This window comes from Carassius auratus, chromosome 14 (assembly GCF_003368295.1).
Source record: "Carassius auratus strain Wakin chromosome 14, ASM336829v1, whole genome shotgun sequence".
Lineage (NCBI taxonomy): Eukaryota > Metazoa > Chordata > Actinopteri > Cypriniformes > Cyprinidae > Carassius > Carassius auratus.
In genome coordinates, this window is record NC_039256.1 from 24,789,468 (window position 1) to 24,808,745 (window position 19,278).

General features: G+C 37.7%; 1 protein-coding gene across 1 annotated transcript in view; it reads right to left on the bottom strand.

Moving 5' to 3' along the window:
• Window positions 1-11,533, bottom strand: part of tnmd (tenomodulin) — a 31,999-nt gene extending 20,466 nt beyond the window's left edge. The window contains exons 1-2 of the mRNA XM_026280874.1: window positions 11,389-11,533; window positions 8,634-8,774 (exon numbers count right to left, since the gene is read on the bottom strand). Of these exons, the coding sequence (XP_026136659.1) occupies window positions 8,634-8,774; window positions 11,389-11,436 (189 nt within the window). The 5' untranslated portion in view covers window positions 11,437-11,533. The remainder of the gene's footprint in view (window positions 1-8,633; window positions 8,775-11,388) is intronic.
• Window positions 11,534-19,278: the final 7,745 nt, after the last annotated feature.

Consider the following 19,278-nt stretch of genomic DNA (forward strand, 5'->3'; position numbering starts at 1 on the left):
ATGAATCACTGCTTGTCTATAACTAGCTTCGTTTAATGTGCACCACAAATAATAAACAATGGAAAGTCGGTTGGCACTCATCGCAGTGCAAATCACATTAGTGGACGCAGAGTGATGCAGTAATACAGAACATATTTCTTAACGCTAACCGTGTGCACTTTGATGCAGACAATACAAATGTAATTACTCACACGCCATTCATCACATCCCAGGCACTGTAAATTGTTCAATCGACTAAAAATGCCTCTTTATAGCATGAACTGGACTCTCGGTGGAATTTTAAATGCATAATTACAAGCAATTATAGAGAAGGAATTTCAGTGGCTCAATTGTTGGAGAGCTGCAAGCTCATTCCTCTATATTTATACTCCAGAGGTTCACTGAGAATTTCTTCACAGGCGAGGGTCTCTCCATGAGGGGAGCGCAATGACCCAGTTTCTCCACCCAGATCCCCTGCGAGTCGCTGTCGTTTGCCACGTATGACCACCTTGCTGTGGTTGACTCGCATCTGCAGCTGCTTTTAATTTGCTGGGGCACCCCGGTCCCTTACTTCAGAGCCAACGCATACATGACTAATCGCACCAGCCATTTTAAACAACTTGAGCTCTCACTGGCGATAAATCACTTTGATCTGAGCTACTGTGCGGGTAATAGAGCTATGTTCAGGAGGGAGGGGAACTGTGGAGCATTGGGAGCAATTGCGTTTTCTCCCTAGTCAGCACGCAGTTGTAAGGCAGGATCAGGGACTGGGACATTGCGCTTTGAATCATTGTTTGCTTTTATGATCTGTTGAAAATCAACAAGCAAGTGCCGTTTAATACCTTTCTGTTTGGGCTAACCCAACTAGCAGTCTTATAAATAGATATCAGAGGCATGGAAGGTGATATATATATATATATATATATATATATATATATATATATATATATATATATTTTTTTTTTTGTTATATTTAGGCATGACATAGGTTGAAAGAGATCAACATGCATATTTGAATGTGTTTTGGGATATTGTTATTCTTTGCAGGAAAAAAAAAATGCTTTTTTTTTTCTTGCAAAAGTTGTCCCATAGGAAATAATGAAAGCCCTTTCAACAGGACAAAAGAACATTTTCAGGACATTGGGTGATGCAACACTCTAAAGCGTCTGCTCTCACAACCGTGATTGATATCTCTGTGCTGAAGGGTGGACACAACCGTTGTGGAGTTTATAAATAAAACCTCCAAGAGGTGACAAAAGACCTTTCCCAAGAATACCGGGGAGTCTTACACTTTTTTTCCCCTTCTCTTCTTTCTCTTATTCCTTTGCGAGGTTTGAGTGACTGCTATTCGAGTGAAAAACACACAATGATTCCTGTAATTGATTGTTCCTCTGAATGGCCTCGCAGTGTAAGAATGCAGGCCAATCTTCTGTCATAACAGGGTACAGGATACCGCATGAAATATTCATCAAACGCTGTTCAAAATGCTGGCACACTCTGGTACTTCTTTGTGAATGTAAAACAGATTTCACACGAAAAATATGGCGCTAAATGCCCATCTAAGAGCTAGGTTCAGAGCCATGCAGCCACAAAGGAAGGAACCTCTCCAGCTGTGGGAGAGGACATGATGACCCTGATTGTTACTCAGACTCACTAAAAATGACTAAATTGACTGCAGACATTCAATACTCCACTGGCTAAGTGGCATTCAGGCTGCTTGTGAGAGCAAATGCTCTGTGTTTTCAAGCTTTCAGATGCACAGGATAATTTGATTAACAGCATTAGCTGCTAATGAGAAGAGAAATGTAGCTTGGCTGAGGAGAACTATTAAGGAGCTGTTTTCATTTAAAACCATTGACTAAGGTCCAGAAACTAGAGGTTTTCTGAGCGGAAGACCATTTTAGTTTCGCTAATTTGTATGAAGGTGCATAACGAATGCAAAATATCTCTGTTATGTGTAGCCCACATGACAGCTTGACTAAATCTAACAGAAAAACCTCAAATTTTTAGAGGAAGATAATGGTAAATTGTGTTTGGACAACAGTTTCCCTCTTAAAAGCATTTATTTTGTAAGCCTTGCTTCATTCATAGCAGATCTCATAGGAGCTCTTGTCTTGAAAGCAGAATATTACTTATCTGACACTCCATCCTGCATTGTGGCAAGCAGGGAGACCTGAGGCAAGCGTTGAGACCAGAAAGAGCTTTGGAATCGCTCTGCTCTTAAAGTGTTTTTCAGGCATTACTGCTGCTGCAAAGCCCCAGTGATGGGAGTCATCATGTATCGCTCGCATAGTAACAACATTCTGGTCTCTGTGCTTTTGCCTTGGGTGAACGGAGGGGCAGCAGTTTATTTTGGTCTCTAAAGCCTAGCTCAAGACATAGATCTACATAAAAAAGGATGAGAACCAAAGCTTGCCAAGTTTTCCTACTAAAGCTTTAAATGTAAATGCGCCAAAAGTTGTGATGCAAAGGATCAGCTTAGTAGTGGACCGAAGAAAAATGAAAAAGCTGCAATAGAATACATCAAGATATTAATTACAAGTTATTATTGTAAGCTTCAAATGCAGCCAACTGAGGATCTTTCAAAGATTTTCTACATTTCTTGCATATCAACTGTAGTTTATCTTACTAAGATCAGTTTAAAAACATTCTCTCATTGCCTCGGTTAGATAAACAAAACTGATAAACAAATCCGTAAGAATCTGTAGTTAATGTTACCAAAATTATGCTAAATTAAAGGCATTTCTTTATTGCCGCATGCATTTTGTAAAACATGGTCGATGTAGCATGACAACTAAGCATCCATAAATGATCTTCACTTTCATTTGTGTGTCTTATCTTTTAGTGAAATCAGTGATTTCATGTATACTGACTACACTTTGCATGATGCATATCACAGCCCTCTCTAAATGAGGCTTAAGAACATGTATCTCCAGTGTTGATGATCAAGAGTATGTACTCTTGATGTTTCTCTCTCGCTATTGGCTCTCGCCTGTCGACAACTAGCTTTTTCCGCTATCATGCAGAGCAAGTAGTTTCAGAGCTTCGAGGATTGTGTCAACAAAAAAAGGTTCTCAATGCAGAGATGGCTTTGAAGTTAACAGCGGCAAAATGGTGTTAACCTTTGGTGTGTAAATGGAAACACAGTCTTCCATTTACTGAGGATTTCAAGCTGATAACGAGGCAGAGGGCTCTCTAAATGTCGCTTTATCACATAGCACATATAATGTATTATACATGCATTCAGCTATTTTTCACATTGCCAATGCAATCAGATATCCTTTAATGTTTCATCTTTTTGCCCCATTAAAATCTGTAAATGATGTGCCCAGTTATTAAATGATGAAGAGTTTCAAAGCATGTTCAAAGCATATTGAAAATAAGCTAATACCCTCAGTCAAGCTTTCTGGAGAGCAGTATTCAGTTATAACCTTGGCGTGCGGAATACATCTGTGTTTACTGCAAATAGCGACACTGTCTGAGGGTTTTTTAAATTACTTTCTTTCAAGAGCTAAATTGACTTGATTTCGCTGTCTGCCGTCAATGCCTCTATAAGCAGAGAGCAAAATTATAGACCTAGGTAGGGCATGAGCGAATCAACACCTCGTGTTTACTCTTCTTACTGACTTTGGCTGTCATTAGTAGATGAATGAGCTCCACATCGCTGATGAAAATCAGTTCACATTCCAACAGCTTGTGGAAAATATCTGCAAGGTCATTGGTGCTGTTCAGTGTACCTCATCTTTGCTGCTCCACAATCCCCCACCCCACCCCACCCACTGAAAGCTCAATGGTAAAAAGTGAAATAAAAGATTGACATGTTTAATTGAATCAGTAATGTGCTAATTAAAGTTTTTTTGTGTGCATTTTTACTCCTTTATATAGCTTATTAGAATGCAAATACAACACAGAGTTATTATTTGTGTTTTCTGGTGGGATGAGCCTATTGCTTGATATTATTTCCTGTCTGAGATCACCCTAGTGGTCAGTTGGAAAACACGTGTCTAGAGCCTTAATGATTGCAGATTTTATTTTATTTTTTTATACTCATTCAACTAAAATAGCATATATTTATAATTCAGTAATTAGAATTAGAACATGTGAAATTAATTGTATAAAGTTTATTAAATCATAAAATTTTATTATTTATAGAAAGTTTTCTGCAAAAAATCATTGAGTGCATTGTTTGTTTTTTTCATCACATGATCAAATTTTTCCATATTGTGTTCACTGTTGAAGAAATCCGAAATCCTTGTGTTAAACATTGCCAGTCTTGCGTCTTCAAAACAATCTGAACACGTTCCAGTTTCTTAAAACATTAAAAAGAAATTTAAATTGTTCATTGTTATTTGATACGCTTCTTGTTTACTTTTTCATTTAAAAACGGTTGCAGATGGTCTGAAATACAGCATGTGTTGAAGAGATAAATTATGCACTGATCAATTTCAAGGTGTCTGTAGGTTAGATTGCTGCTATGTCACGTGTAAAGGCTAGCTGTGATGTTTTATTTACACACTGGGCCTATTGTCATCGTTGACGTTTGTTTTGTTTTTCTCTGTACATTGCAAATGTCATTCTTTCAGCAGGTCATGAAAATCCCATTATTATTTGCCAATATTATGAATGTTTTCTGATGCTATAATTTTGACGTTGATGATTTAAAAGACACAATGCTTAACAACATGCCAGCCCCAAACTAGTATGCAGGTCAATACTTTGCATGCATTGCCTCACTCATTGGAAATCTTTCAGCTCCCACAAGGAGATGCCAATCATAGTTGTGTTTAATATTTTATCACTGAATCAAGCAGGATCCCCCCAAAGGGCTATTAACAATGACTGACTAGCAGAAGCACATCTGCTGGGGTACGCTGGGAAACTACCTTTGATAAGTGTCACACTGAAGCAACTAAACAACAACCGGTTCAGTCCGGTAATATCATCATATTGATGGGTGAGTGCATTTTAAGCTTGTTATATAGATACAATTCAGACACTGATCTCATATCAGAATGGGGAATTCACCTTGACTATTATTCACATCTCAGTGACTGTGAATTTAACTCCATATCTGGCTGACAGATTTAACCCTTAATCCATTTGAAATAATGAGGCACATTCTGTGGATCTGGGTGGTGTTAAGAACAGTTTCAAAAAAGGTAATCTGATGAAATCTACTCTTATGTGAGAGAGCTGTGTGGCAGGACTAGTTCTTGGCACCCTCTGTAGAATCGAAACAGGATGTGAAAGCTCAATCAGAATCTAAATTGTGCAAGTGAAAGAGAACCGATCTCTGTTCTGTTCTCTGATTTTCAGGGGTCGACGTCTTGATGGGAAGGAGGAAGAGGCAATGTAGGGTAAGGGAAATGGCCAGCACGTCCATAATGAAGAGGAGAATATTTTTTTTTGCACATACCAAGAACATCATTGTGAATCTGTATTTGTCTATCTAAAGTAATATTTGAGATTTCCCAAAACTTACTACATGCTAATATGTCTTTGCTATGGAGTGGCTAGTTATCATCTGTATAGATTCCAGTCCGGCTGTTGCCAGAGTAACGAATGACCGGTGACATCATGCAATTATAATTTTTTTCTCTCCTTATGCATTTTCTCTATTTTGGCACATGTGGAATAGGTTTGAATCATAATAAATAAGAGAACATGTTTAGTCAATTATATAAAGTAAATGTGATAAAATAAATAATGTTAACTCAAATAATTATTGAAATTATTAGTTTATTTAAATTTTGAATAACAGGAAGAGTTATCTACTGAATTGTAATTCATATAAATCAAAGTAATGCATTCTAACAAATTAATTCTCTCTCTGAAATTTTTTTAAACCTTCAAACTCAAGGCTTTGTCAGTTCTTTTTCCACAAACCTTGCTATTCAGATTGAAATGACTATTTCTTTGAAATTCAGTACATCCAAATTCAAATTACAATTCTTCAATTGTCAATGGCTCACATCTATGTTTGTTATTTGAAGCTGTTGACAGAATCCATTAATTTTTTTTTGTGTTTGCTTGTTTAGAAATTAATAGCAACAGTGCTAATAGAATTCATTTTAATTGTTTTGGTTTTCAATTTGAATCTTGTCTTTCTCTATGAGATCCTTGCTCCTGATAACATGTGAGGAACCATAAAAATGGCTACAGACTTTCATTTTTCTGTTAATAATGCTTAACAGGAATCCTGGGGAGTGCCTGAAAACATATAAAACACTTCCACAGGCATTCACAATCCACTTGAGAGCCCCTCACTGGGTAGAGCGGATGTGTCATGTTCCCCTGCCTCTGCTTTACAAGGGAACAGTTTGTTCCAGCCAGGTGGAGGTCAGAGACTATTGCATCAGCTCGGTAAAAACACAAGCTCATAAGTGAATAAATGAGTCTGATGAGTGAAATAAAAGAAGATTGCAGAGCTGAAAGCACCACCCGTCTGGAGGGGCTTCCAAAAGCAGCTGCTCGGATTGGCCAGTCTGCTTCATTACTGTAATTATTTTCCCTCAAGATCTGAAGACCTGAGGATTTTCGACACGTAGAAAGAGAAGGGCCAAACAAAGGTTTGGCCTATTTTAGGACCTCTTTCAGAAAGCAAACAGCGCCGCCATCATGCTTTCCTGGAGTCTATCCATCTTTCCTGCAAGGAGACCGACATGACAGCCCCCCCTCCCAAAAAAAAGCCTGGTTGCTTGACACAGCGGGTAAACAAACCTTCTCGGGGGGCCGTTCTTTGCCCGGCACCTGCCACTACTGGAGAGCAGGTGCAACTGTGTTCATTAAGATACACATCAGGACACAGAAGTCCTTAAGAGCTGGTCGGGGGCACATTTTGCGAGGCTGCCTTGCAAACACAACATAGCAACAAGGTGAGCGAAGTAATTTCAGCTTGAATAATGGGGGGCGTCTCATGAGCCTGACAGACGTGTGCGGTGAAAGCAATTTCACAGCACCTCTCCGTCGCTGTTCGTGTGATCTATTCGAGGTGTTCGCCGACACCGCGGTCAATATAACAGACACTGCTGGTTCGGGTCTGATAAGGTAGCCTGAAAGAACACGGTTTGGGTGCTGCACGTGCGTCTGTCAACCACGGTTCCTTAAGAGACAACGGGCATTCAAGAAAGGTCAGAAAAATAGATGACATCAGCTTACCACAACAGATGTTTTTGGATAAAGTGCAGCAGTGCTACAACGTGTCACATTTTAAAGGCATTTGCTTAAAATTTGGCTATATTAGGTGATATGACAGGCGTCTAATCCCAAAGGAACCAGTGCTACAATAATTAGGACGTGGTAAACATGATGGCGGCATTGGACAACATGCAGTCGCCCATCTTAAACACATAGTGGCGTAAAGAATGATCGCTAACTCTTTATCTTCCCTGGGCTTCTGCAACAGCATATGTTTGTAAGTAATTAAAAGAAGTTCCCAAGCGGTTACTATGTCATATTGAAATACAATATGGTGAGCAAATTACCTTTCCACAGCAGTTTATGCAAAGCTAGACACAGGAGACCGCTTTACTTTTCCCTGCTGCCGCATGGAGGGATTGGCAAAGACAATCTCCTGCTCTATTGATGTATTGACTTCTAATTAGTTTGTCAGGAGCTGTACCTTTTAAGAGCATGGGAATAATTGATGATGTCTTACCTAGCAAAATAAGGAGAGTGAGAAACATTTCGTATTTCATCAAGTCTAAACAAGGGGAGGCGGGGCTTATGAAATATGCAGTGTTGGTTTGAAATATTCATTTCTAAGCTACAGAATTGTGATGCCCGGAGCTGCAATAGTTGCACATTCAGGTTTCATTGTTGATGTCAGCACTTGAGTCGTACTGTGTGTGTAAAACACACACACATACACACTCATTGCTTGCCTAATATTTCCCCCTGACTGCTGTTGAGATGAGACCCCCTAACAGTTGGGCCTATCATTGTGTTTTAAAGCACCATTATACTGCTCGTTGTTGGATATCAGCGACTACACAGGCCTTAAGTTAGCCGACCGCAGCAGTTGGAGAGTGTGAGTGCTTGCTCTCGATCTCCACAGCCCAGACTTCCAGTGTCATTAAGCCCATTACATGCCCTGTGAGAATCTTCACTGCTTCTGCAGCTCAAAGTGATGACTCTTCAAGCAGGAGCGTGAAATATCTGATGCAGAAATTAGAGCGGAGCTCCAGCAAATGCGTTTAAAGAACTGGCTGTTAAATGAGTTACATCCTCTGGAAGAATTTATGCAATGCATAGCCTACCTAAGCACAAGATTTGCTTGTCTGTTGACATCCTGGTATTTGCAATTACTTACACACTATCCGTTTTTAGGTATCAACAAGAATTGAAGAACTATAATGAATAATATCAGTGTTTTGCAGTTTCGGTTATTGCAGCAATCTTATTATGAACAACGTACTATGTATTTATCTAGTCATTCTGCCGTTTTCTCCAACTCTGTGATGCTATTGTTTATGCCAAGGAAATCAAGATTGGATTCAGTCAGTTCCAAGAATACTAAACAGTGTGTGCAGATGTTCCCGTCTTTCATTTCCACTCCACGATTGTTATTCTAATCATTTCCTAATTAATCCACAGCCATGCACCATGCTCAGTAATATCTCTTGTTCTCCACAATAGATTTGGATTTCTCTTACCTTCCCAGGGTTTGGACTCCATATATATCTCAGACTGAAGATACAGAGGGCCAATATCAGGAATACCACACTCAGGATGATGGCGGCACACTGGTAAGCACGATACCTTGCCTTTCTTTCTTTCTCTTTCCCCAGCTCAACCTAAAAAAAAAAACCAGTCAGGTTATCATAAATGTGTATATTTATGGTTTCACACATTGAATATATTATGCACCACAATGCTCAACTAAGAAAGAAATAATCACACAGGCAATTTGAATTCTTCAGAGATCAGAACAAAAGGTCACATTTTTTAAAAATTGTCCCAAATTAAAAGTTCGTCAGTTTGATTAAATTCCCGGAGCTTATGGCCGAAATTAATAAAGAGAGGCTTTTGTTCCGGCTGAGTTCCAGGAGGGAGAGTCTAAAAGCTTACTATTCACAGTGGTGTGCTCCACTATCTCTCAGGACATGGCCAATCAGAATTATGAAATATGGAGGAACAAGCTTCAATTAGCCGACGTCTCTTGCCGAAACCGAAGCTTAAAGAACAGAAATAGCTGCAGTGACCATGGGCGCTGGATATTTAGAGCTTAAAGCCCAGGCGTCTATAAATGTGAATGGTTTAATGCTTTGATTAAAATACTGAATAATGCACTTTATTGTAATAATAATGTTGAAATGTTGCTGTGAGGTGTCCTTTAAATCAAATAAATCTTTAAATATACTGAAAAACTGAAAAGGTCACCGTAACCTATTGAATTTAGAGGTTTCATATTTAACACTGTATGTACTGTACTTTAAAATCCAAGTAAAAAAAAAAAAAAAAACTCACATTAGCCATTAGAGTTGGCAAATGTTATATACAAGGTATTGGGATATTATTAATATTATCACTTCTGAAAAAAATAAAAATAAAAATTTTGCTGTATATTATTAGCATTATGTTTTAATAAAACTGAAATAGCCAAAATATCCTGTATGAGCACTGTATATTCTGTTTTCAGAGTTATGTCTTTGAAATTTGTTCTTCTTTGCAAAGATATCTGGCTGGAGCAAAGTCGACAGTTTTTTTTCCAGATTACTTTGGTGTGGTCTGTAGAAACGGAAAGCAGCCCCATCATTTCTTTCACTTTGTGACAGAATAAATAACAAAATGCGGCAGACTTTATGCAAAATTGTTGAAATGTGGCTTGCGAGACCACGTCTGATTTATAGAGAAGCCTGCAGCTCTGAATAATTTTATTTGTGACAAAATGTTTTGACAAGGTGATAAAAAACATTTGGGGCTTAAGTCCCAGAAGCCCACTCCTAATGCAGGCCTTGGTGAAGACACCTTAAATTGTACTTTATCTCACAGTTTAAGACACAGGAATCAGACAATGTCATTGATGGTATTTTTTCACTGAACAATTTATTTACACACACACACACATATATGTATATATATGTGTGTGTGTGTATATATTCTGTTGAAAAGTATTAATGCTCTGAATAAGACAGTTTCACATCGATTTTTTTTTCATGAACGCCATGTTAAATACATCAAGGCATAAGCCCTCTTGCTACGCATGACAGGAAACAGGAGGACAAACAATTAGAGAAGCCTGAAATTCCCCTAAAGAAGAATTTCTCCTTCCATGAAGCAAAAATGTGAATAGAGACGGAGCTGAAATCCAGAGGTTGCATAAGCAGTGGAAACTTGACTGGAGGACAACGTTCCATCTGCTCGGAATACAAATGGCTCTAAAATATACCGACGGCTGCCAGCAAAACAGTATTAAACCAGTTTAAGGTTAAGAATCAGTGAGGCAATTCTGCTGTAGCGGGATTGAGTCTGAGTCTACGGTGATGAAGGGAGCCGAGGGCCCCCTGCTGATGAGAGAGAGTGAAGAAGGGCGAAGAGGAGAAAGAGAGAGGTAGAGCTGGAGGGAGGTTGTGAGAAAACAGAAGGGGAGATGAGAGAGGCAAGGAAAAAAAGTTGAAAGAAAGGTGGACGGAGAGAGAGAATTAGAAAAAAAGGTGAAAAAAAAACATAGACAATTGTCCTAAGACAAGTTTCATCTGAAAGGATAAATGGAGAAGAATCCCCCTTTAACGTCTGTTATTTCACATCATTAATGGCGATGGAGATCTTGCTTTTAAAAGCAACTGCACACTGTTGTACAATTGCTTTAATCTATATTTATCATCACCGGATATATGCTAGTCTGAAAGGGTATATTAATAATTATGTGTTTGTTACATTATTTTTGATAAGAAATCCACCCACTTGATTTTCAGCAGAGCAGATATATGAATGTGTATACAATGCTGATAAAATGATTTTGATTAGTTAATTGTAAATCAGGGGGAATAATTTGCACAGTAGTAAATGGCTAACCACACAGCCGTGCAGCGCGATGCTCAGCTGGGAAAAAGGCACAGAGTGCAAGAAAGCAGCTCAGAAAACTAAACACTCAAAAAGCCTTGCAGTCAGAAATAATTCACATTTTACCCTACCTGATATTCACATATCACAACCTTTGAAAAGAGCAATTTAACACAAATTAAAAATCAATCTGAGATCTTCCACTTATCAAATCCTCTTTACTGAAACTTTTAAGAATATATATATATATATATATATATATATATATAATTATTTGATATTTATACATCACAGAGAGAATCACCATTCCATCTGAATATTGATTTTCTTTAAGAGTTTTCTTCCCCTCATTTAGATTTATGAGTTTTAACTTTCTAATTTTGTATCACATAAAAAAATACTCACATCTTTGCAAAGCACTTGTTGACTGCTGAAGTAACGGTTAGTTTCCATAATTGTTGCTGGAGCAAAGATATTCTTCTCTGGAAACCTTCTTCCACCCAGAAGTACCTCTCACTGGATTCCAAAGAGCCAAACTTTCTTTCTTCTGGTAATTTGGGAATCTGATCAAGAGGGAGGGGTCCTCCTTCAGATGGGACGGAATAACTTTAACTACTGTGGTTCTTTTTGTACACAAAGCAGATGTCCTCACATTCATCTATGAATGGAGATTATACTGCTAGGAGCATATTAGTCGCTCAGATTACTTCCATGTTTCTGCTTTCTTGTTTCTGTACAACATTTAGTCATGTACAGCCTAACGATACTGTTATTATACCTACTTGGCCATATTTGTAGGCAACACAATCACATCTGGAAGTGTCTATGAGGGTTTCAGGTTTACAAAAACAGATTTAAACTCAGCAGGACATTGAACTCTGCTTTTCTTTGCTTTTCATAGCAAGCAGCTTTGGACTTTGCAAGCTCCCATTTTCAATTTAAAACCATATTTAATAATTAATTCTAAAACAGTGTACTTATCAGATAAAAGCACAAGTATCAAAAGTATCAAGTTTGTTGACTAAAAAAAAAAAAAAAAACTGGAAAAAGTTTGCACTGTTTGATAGAGGTTCTTTCATTGAGCTGTTTCTCTAAGGTCTGCACTTGGGAGACTGTGGGAAATGGATAAAAGCTGTGATATTTATAACCTATAGCTTCTGTTATAACACTTCTCTTACAGCAAAGGTAGAAATTGCAGTTGACCTTAAGATGTGAGTTGAGATTTGAAGTGCTTGCATACCTTATATTATTAGAAGTTTGACCCAAGATGTTTGGAGAAATTTGACCCTGACTTGAATAATAAGACATGATGAGTACTTAATATTTCTTTTACTTGAATATTTTACAAGGCCATATCACAAAGTTGAATGTGAGAGCTTTCAGTGGTCTATGCTGGAAATTACAAGAAATTTGGAAGGACTCTGTGGTGCTCAATCAATAAAATGGTGAGAAACATCTCTAGATTACAAATGTAACCATGGTTGCCCAAAGGGAATGAGACGCTGCACTGGAAAATGCTATAGGAATGCCTTCAGTGTGACCACACTCTGAATCACATGTGTAATCAGTCCAATAGATGGGAGAGATGATGGGAGATAAATAGATAGATTGAGAAATTATAAAAACACCTCGAGCTGCATCAGAAAACGCTTTAGGAATGGATGACACCGGTAAACTGAGGTGGAGGAGAACTGGATTCTATAGCCTCACTCTACAGCATGCAGGACCCACCGAGATACGTTAGTCTACCAATGGAATCAGTCTCTCAACTGACCTCTAGTGTAATCAGAGTGGCCAGCTCGGCACACTGGCAGGTGATGGCCGAACTAGCTGCTCTAGAGGAAGCGAACCTCTTTATACCGCTACATTTCCGGATGGTAACTGAGAGAAGCTAGTTAGAGAGACTACTGTGCCTTGGAACACTGGCAGGGTTGGCAGACTGATCTCCTGAGGCACTGTGTAATGCGGTGCACACCGCTCTTTCCCAGAGGGGCCTGCCCTCCAAGGTCCTGAGCCACAGCATCAGGACTCTCATAGCTCTCCTATTGAGAACATTTGTCCTCAGGCCTGGTAGAAAGACTAGACCGATAGAACCAGAGTCTGCTCGGGGCTGGAACCCAATAAGGCAAGCTTGGCAGGGGCTTCCACACCATCAGGTGACTTACTAAAGGAACCAGTCTTACGAGATCTGGTGCACTTAGAGCATCTAGCTTGGCGCCCTGAAGTGGCAGACCGGCAGGGGACAGCCGTACTAGCTGCTCGAGAGACCTCCATGTAGGTAGCGAGCATCTTAGCACGGCTACGTTTCCAGGTAGTAAATGAGAGAAGAGCTCACCGGAGACCACTGCGCCCTGGAACACCAGCAGGGTTGGCAAACTGATCTTCTGAGGGTACAGACAATATCATTCTCCAACTCGACCGCCAGATCATAAGCTTTTATAGCTTCCTGGTCATTCCTACCTGTGACGTCTTGTCCATCTATTCGACTGATGACATATGTGATTCAGAGCATGATCACGCTGAAGGCATTTCCATAGTGTTTTCTGATGCAGTTCGAGTTCAGATAAATATCTGTAAATCAGTTTCAAGAGAAGAGTGGAGCTCCCATCGAGATGTATTCCAACCCAGCAGCACTCAGGACAGCAGAGGAAGGCTTTCTGAGCCATAAAAATAAAACATAAACAACACTTCGGAGAACTGGAATGACATTGGAAGGCCAAAGAAAACAATGTGAAACACTCAGCCAGTACAGAAAATCAAATCAAGGAGATCCAGTAGGGTGATGTACCAATTATTTCCTACTACAAAGAGAAAGGGTAATTTACTTATTTCTGTTTCCAATCAGACAAATAAGGCGTAAGTGTGAACATTTTCTTTTCACCAAGGTTTTCACCGTGATGCACATTAATAATATTTTTCTGATTTATCAAGTTTATCATCCCTATTTCCACTGTTGTTTCATGCACTTTTATGTGAAGCGCATGCTTGTGTTGTTAATTAATGGGAACACAGACACAATCACGCTGTTTCTGAGAAATCATCGACTACTTGCCATCTGCAAACACGTTTGTCGATGCCAGACATTGTTATGCTTCTTGTGATAGTAAAGAACACTAACTTAAGTTCCTCTTTGAAATTCAGATTTGTTTCTATGAGAAAAAAAAAAAACGCATAACGGTTTACTTTAACTTGAATTGTCGCTTTCCATGTCTGATTGTGAAGGGAGTTTCGTTTGCTCATGATGAAGCTTTGCTCTCCTACTCAACTACATGCAACACAAGAGTCTCCTCTTCTCATCTTCTCTTTTCTATTGCCAAGGCTGCTTCTGTCAAAGATTCACAAAAGACACCCACTCACACTACCAATGGAGAGCACAACGCGAGCCTTCTGTTTCTAAAGGACTTAGCTAATGTCACCTGCTCGTGTGATGAAGGGCATGGAAAGGAGGATGAAGAGCTCATCTCTGGCCAACAAAAAGAGAACCTATTAACCACAGAATTTGTTTTGCTGTGTTCCTCTACTGTATGCAAGAGAGGAAAATAAGCATATTTCAATCTCGTACAGTATATGACCATGAATCTTACAAGCAGTGATAGAAAATGATAAAATGTCTTTTCGGTTGCCCAATTTAACACACACAAGGTTGAATATTACAATTTCACTTCAGATGATAGCAATGACAAAGCAAGATTAACAAGCATCCTTCACTAACCTAATAAAATAAAGGCATTCAGATGGAGACAGGGTCTGAATTAATTGCCATTAAAGTCTAATTGGCATTAAAGCACAATGATGCTATTAAGAGAGCTCTATGAATCACGTTTTTCCATTAGATTCTGTGATGCTTAAGACGAAACGTAAGTTTGAGAGATGAGTACAGGTACAGTCTGCATGGCCCCAAGGTCTGCTAATTGTATTAGATTTCTTAGAGCAAGCAAAGTGAGTCAATAAATATTTGAAGGATAACGCTGATTCAGTCTCAGTGGAAAACCTTTGAACCAGCATGCTGGAAAACGAATAAATAGAGTCAAGGATTACAGTGTTGCAAATCTCAAAGTTAGCGCAATCGGCTGCCACTCCTTACCTTCGGGGAAGAAAGCTGTGCGCTGTGGGATTTTTGCAATTTCTTGCATGGTGGGACAGGTATATTTACTTTGGTAATTGTATTCCTTTTCCCAATTCATAATGTGATTAAATATTAATGCCACTCAGAGCACCAGAAAAAGAAGATCTCAGAAATGATCTAGGCAGCCATAATAGAAAACCGTTTTCTCCCACTTCCCAAGTCTTTGTTATTGTATGAAAGTGCACTGCAGCAATCTGGATAGCAACTCTTTTTTTCACTTTCATATATGTTTGCAAAGGTGGTCTATCACATAAAATGGAAAGAAAATAACAGCCTTGACATGTTATCTCCCAGGGCCCTCAGAGTGCAATCACAAACTATTTTACTTTAAATGTTTTACTAAATCCAGTTGACATGTTTTCCCCAAACACACTTTAATAAAAGGCAAATGCCATTGCAAATCAATAGGAGTGTTAATTATATTTGTACAAACAGAAAATACTGTACAGAGGCTATGGGTCAATTGCAATGTATTCTCATTGCTAGCTTAGTCCAGAAACTGAATTATTCATTAAATCATTTTAATGCAGGCAGTTGAACATTAAAATCTCTTTAAAAAAAAGAGAGTATTAACATTTACTGCAATGCATCCTTAATTTAATGTCACCTGAGAATGAGTAGAGGGGTAATTTGGTCGTTTTAATTAGGGATGTAGTTCAAAATAGAATAATGACTTTACTGAGTTTAATCTCACCTGCCTCTTGACTTACTACTTTATGCCCGGAGAACTTCACACTGCCTAACTATTAATGCAGCCTCTGTGCAGATTGCACCTTTATTTTAAGATTAATAAAGTGGTTTGGACACTAACACTAACAAATTAAACATAATTGTATATATTTTAAACTGCTTTACATAGTTATTACAACTCAAACAGGAAATATAATCAGACCCATAGTGCAAAAAAAAGAAAAAAAAAAAAAAATGATGACATATATGTATTCACACATATTGTTCAGATGCAAACCTCTACATGCCGTCTGAAATTTCTTTTAAAATTAGCATTTTTATCAGGCTCCTATTATTTTATTTAAGTTTAGTTATTTAAGTTTAATTTTATAAAAGTGAAGTATCTATATTGTTTGGGTTTTTTGGACCATTTACTCAAGAGCTTGGAAATGTATTTTATATATATATATATATATATATGTGTGTGTGTGTGTGTGTGTGTGTGTGTGTGTTTTGTTTTCATAACTCACAATCACTGCATTTATTTTATGTTGATGAAAAGACTTACTCGAAGTCTTTGAATTAGCAGTCATATATTGCATGCTGATGAGTGTCTAAAAATTAAACATGTCTTTTCTACATGACCAGTGTCCAGAGGTCACAGCGAATGTCCAAAGCCCTTGTAGTTATGGCTTCTCATGCTGAGCGTTGCGGGATCCAGGAAGAAATCCAAACTCTCACTGCCTTCAATATCGACACCCCACCCTGCCCTTAGGCCAGGCACCAGATTTTTCATGTCAGCTGGCACACACCTTCATCTCATAAGTAGGTGTTTGACTTTCCCAAGTCTCTCTCTATCCTGGCAAATGGATTCTTTGCCAAGGTTGCCATATCCTTGGGCTGTGTGGATGTCAGTTAAACATGCAGATTTCCTCTGCTTCACACGGTAGGAATTCCCATTGGGCTTCTATCAATGCTGCTGAATGTCTAATACAAGTTTTAACTTGTTTTAGAGCAGAAAATATCCTCCTAATTACTTCAATTTACATAATTACTCCTCTGGTAAAGACTCATATTAAAATCATTGTGAAAAAGCAATTTCATATGTAAATGCATCTAAAACGGTGAGAAATTCTATTGATAGTTTTCCACTGATGACGAACAAACATTTGGAGTTAACAAAACTACTCTAACACCTTCAGCGCAATAAATAAATGTATGAAATAAAACCTGTTAATAAGTTTCCCGCATATAGTAATCTGGATATTAGCTCTGTAATTAACTGTATTTTCAAAAATGATATGTTAAATATATGGCTTAGGCTGCTCTTAACAGCCTTAAATGGTTTAACACGAGCCTCAGGCTTTACTTATTTGTAAGTGTCAAAAGACACAACTGCCAGGAAAAGAGAGATTTTCTTCAAATGACTAAAAATGCTGTTTGGACTAGATTGGAAAAGAGGAGCGTCTTTTGTGGTGACATTTTCTGAAACTGAAATAGTTCTGAGAAAAACATCATGTGTGTATATATATATATATATATATATATATATATATATATATATATATATATATATATATATATATATATATATATATACACATTTCTAGCTAAATATGCAGAAAATGCCACAACTTTACAAATGTTGTTTTATTAAATGTTTTTTTTTAATGTATAGTTGTGAATATATCTTATGAATATACGGTATGCACATAGAAATCATCAATAACTTATTGTCTAACAATAAGCTTTTTGAAACAGGTAGAACATGCGGACTGAGGAATTTACTCTAACTTGCCAAGTTGCTTTTGATTTCATTTTCATATTTTATCAGGCATTTGTGCAAAAGTGCCCTTAAGGTTTCTTGTGCCATTCTTTCTTAAAAATAAATTCTTATAAATAAAAAAAGAAAATAAAAAACGTAACAGAGAGAGAAAATAGCATCATATCAACACCTTTTAAAACGAACCCAAATTGAGCCTACAAGAAACCAAGCAACAATGAGTTCATGGAAAAACTTATATTTTTTCAGGTTAGCTGTAAGGCCCTGATGATCTGATGTGTGTAGTCGAGCACATCTGTGGTGTAAATCACAGCGGCTGACATCTTATCTTACTTGTGTTGTATTAAGGAACTCACAAATACACCACCAGAGGCTGCAGAATTAACACCTGCACGAACAAAACAAACATGAGTTAGAACCAGTTATTTACCTAACATACCAAAAAAAAAAACTGCATTATTTTATGTCTAAGGTTATGACTTTGCCATTAGCAAACTCATGCAAGCAGTACATGTTTGAATACAGTTTGCAGCATTTCCCCATCATTTCCTGTCCTCTCTCTGTCTCTCTGCAGCATTGTGAATGAAAATAGAAGAGGCCATTTTAAATAAATAAAGAAGTATTTGATGCAGACGCACACAGCATAATAATCGCAATATGGTGATAAAAGAAACCTGAACACTATGAGTTTTCCTAAGCTATGTGTACTCATGTGCATTTCTACTCGAGAACAAAGTAATCTGCAGTCTTTTAAATAAAACATTTCTCAGACCCGTGTGAAAAGGGCATCTTCTGTTGAAATATCTCTAAATAGAACGGACACAGACTTGTGAAACAATTTCAAATTAAAATATTTTGACTTTAACCCAAGACCAACCCATAAAAAAAAGTGAACAAATGGTTTAAATAATTCAATCATATGCACACTCAAGACAGCTGAAGTCCCTGCCCTTGATCTCAAGTTATCATCTCTATTATTGCGAAAACAATCACGACCTCATCATGAACGAAGGCTGCAGTTTACAGTATGAAGCTATTGAAATGAACGATGGAAATAAGACACTCTTAAAAATAAGGGTGCTTCAAAAGGTACTTCACAGCAGTACTATAGAATAACCATCTCTCTCTTACGTTTTTATAATCTGAAGAACCTTCTTTAACCATAAATAAACTTTTTTTGATACAGAAATGTTCTTCATATGTTAAAGGTTCTTTATGGAACCATTTAGACAAAAAGATTCTTCTATGGGATCATGAAGCACCTTTATTTTTTAAGAGACTGTAAGATTAAAAGCTATTTGAGAAATTGCCAGGTAAACGTGAAAATATCAGAACAAATTGAATATAGAGTCATCAAAAATAATAAGAAGAATCGTGCACTGCATTTATGACCATGCTAAAGTGCAACAAAATACCTCAAGCTTTTATTAAATTGTATAAAACCAAACATGCTTTATGTATTAGCTGGTTTTGAACTTTGAAGTATTGAACTACACTTTATACACACTACCCATATATCACAGTATGGTTGATGTCAGTATGTCATTTTATTTTGAAAAGGATTCTGATGCTGGTATTGCATCTCAGATGGCAGATAATGCACATCACATCTTGTCACATTTTGACAGAAAAATATTAGGTTTACATTTTCTTATTGCAGAAGAGGTTAAGGTTCATACGGTTGCTCACCAGCTAATTCTCAAGTCAACCAGAAAAA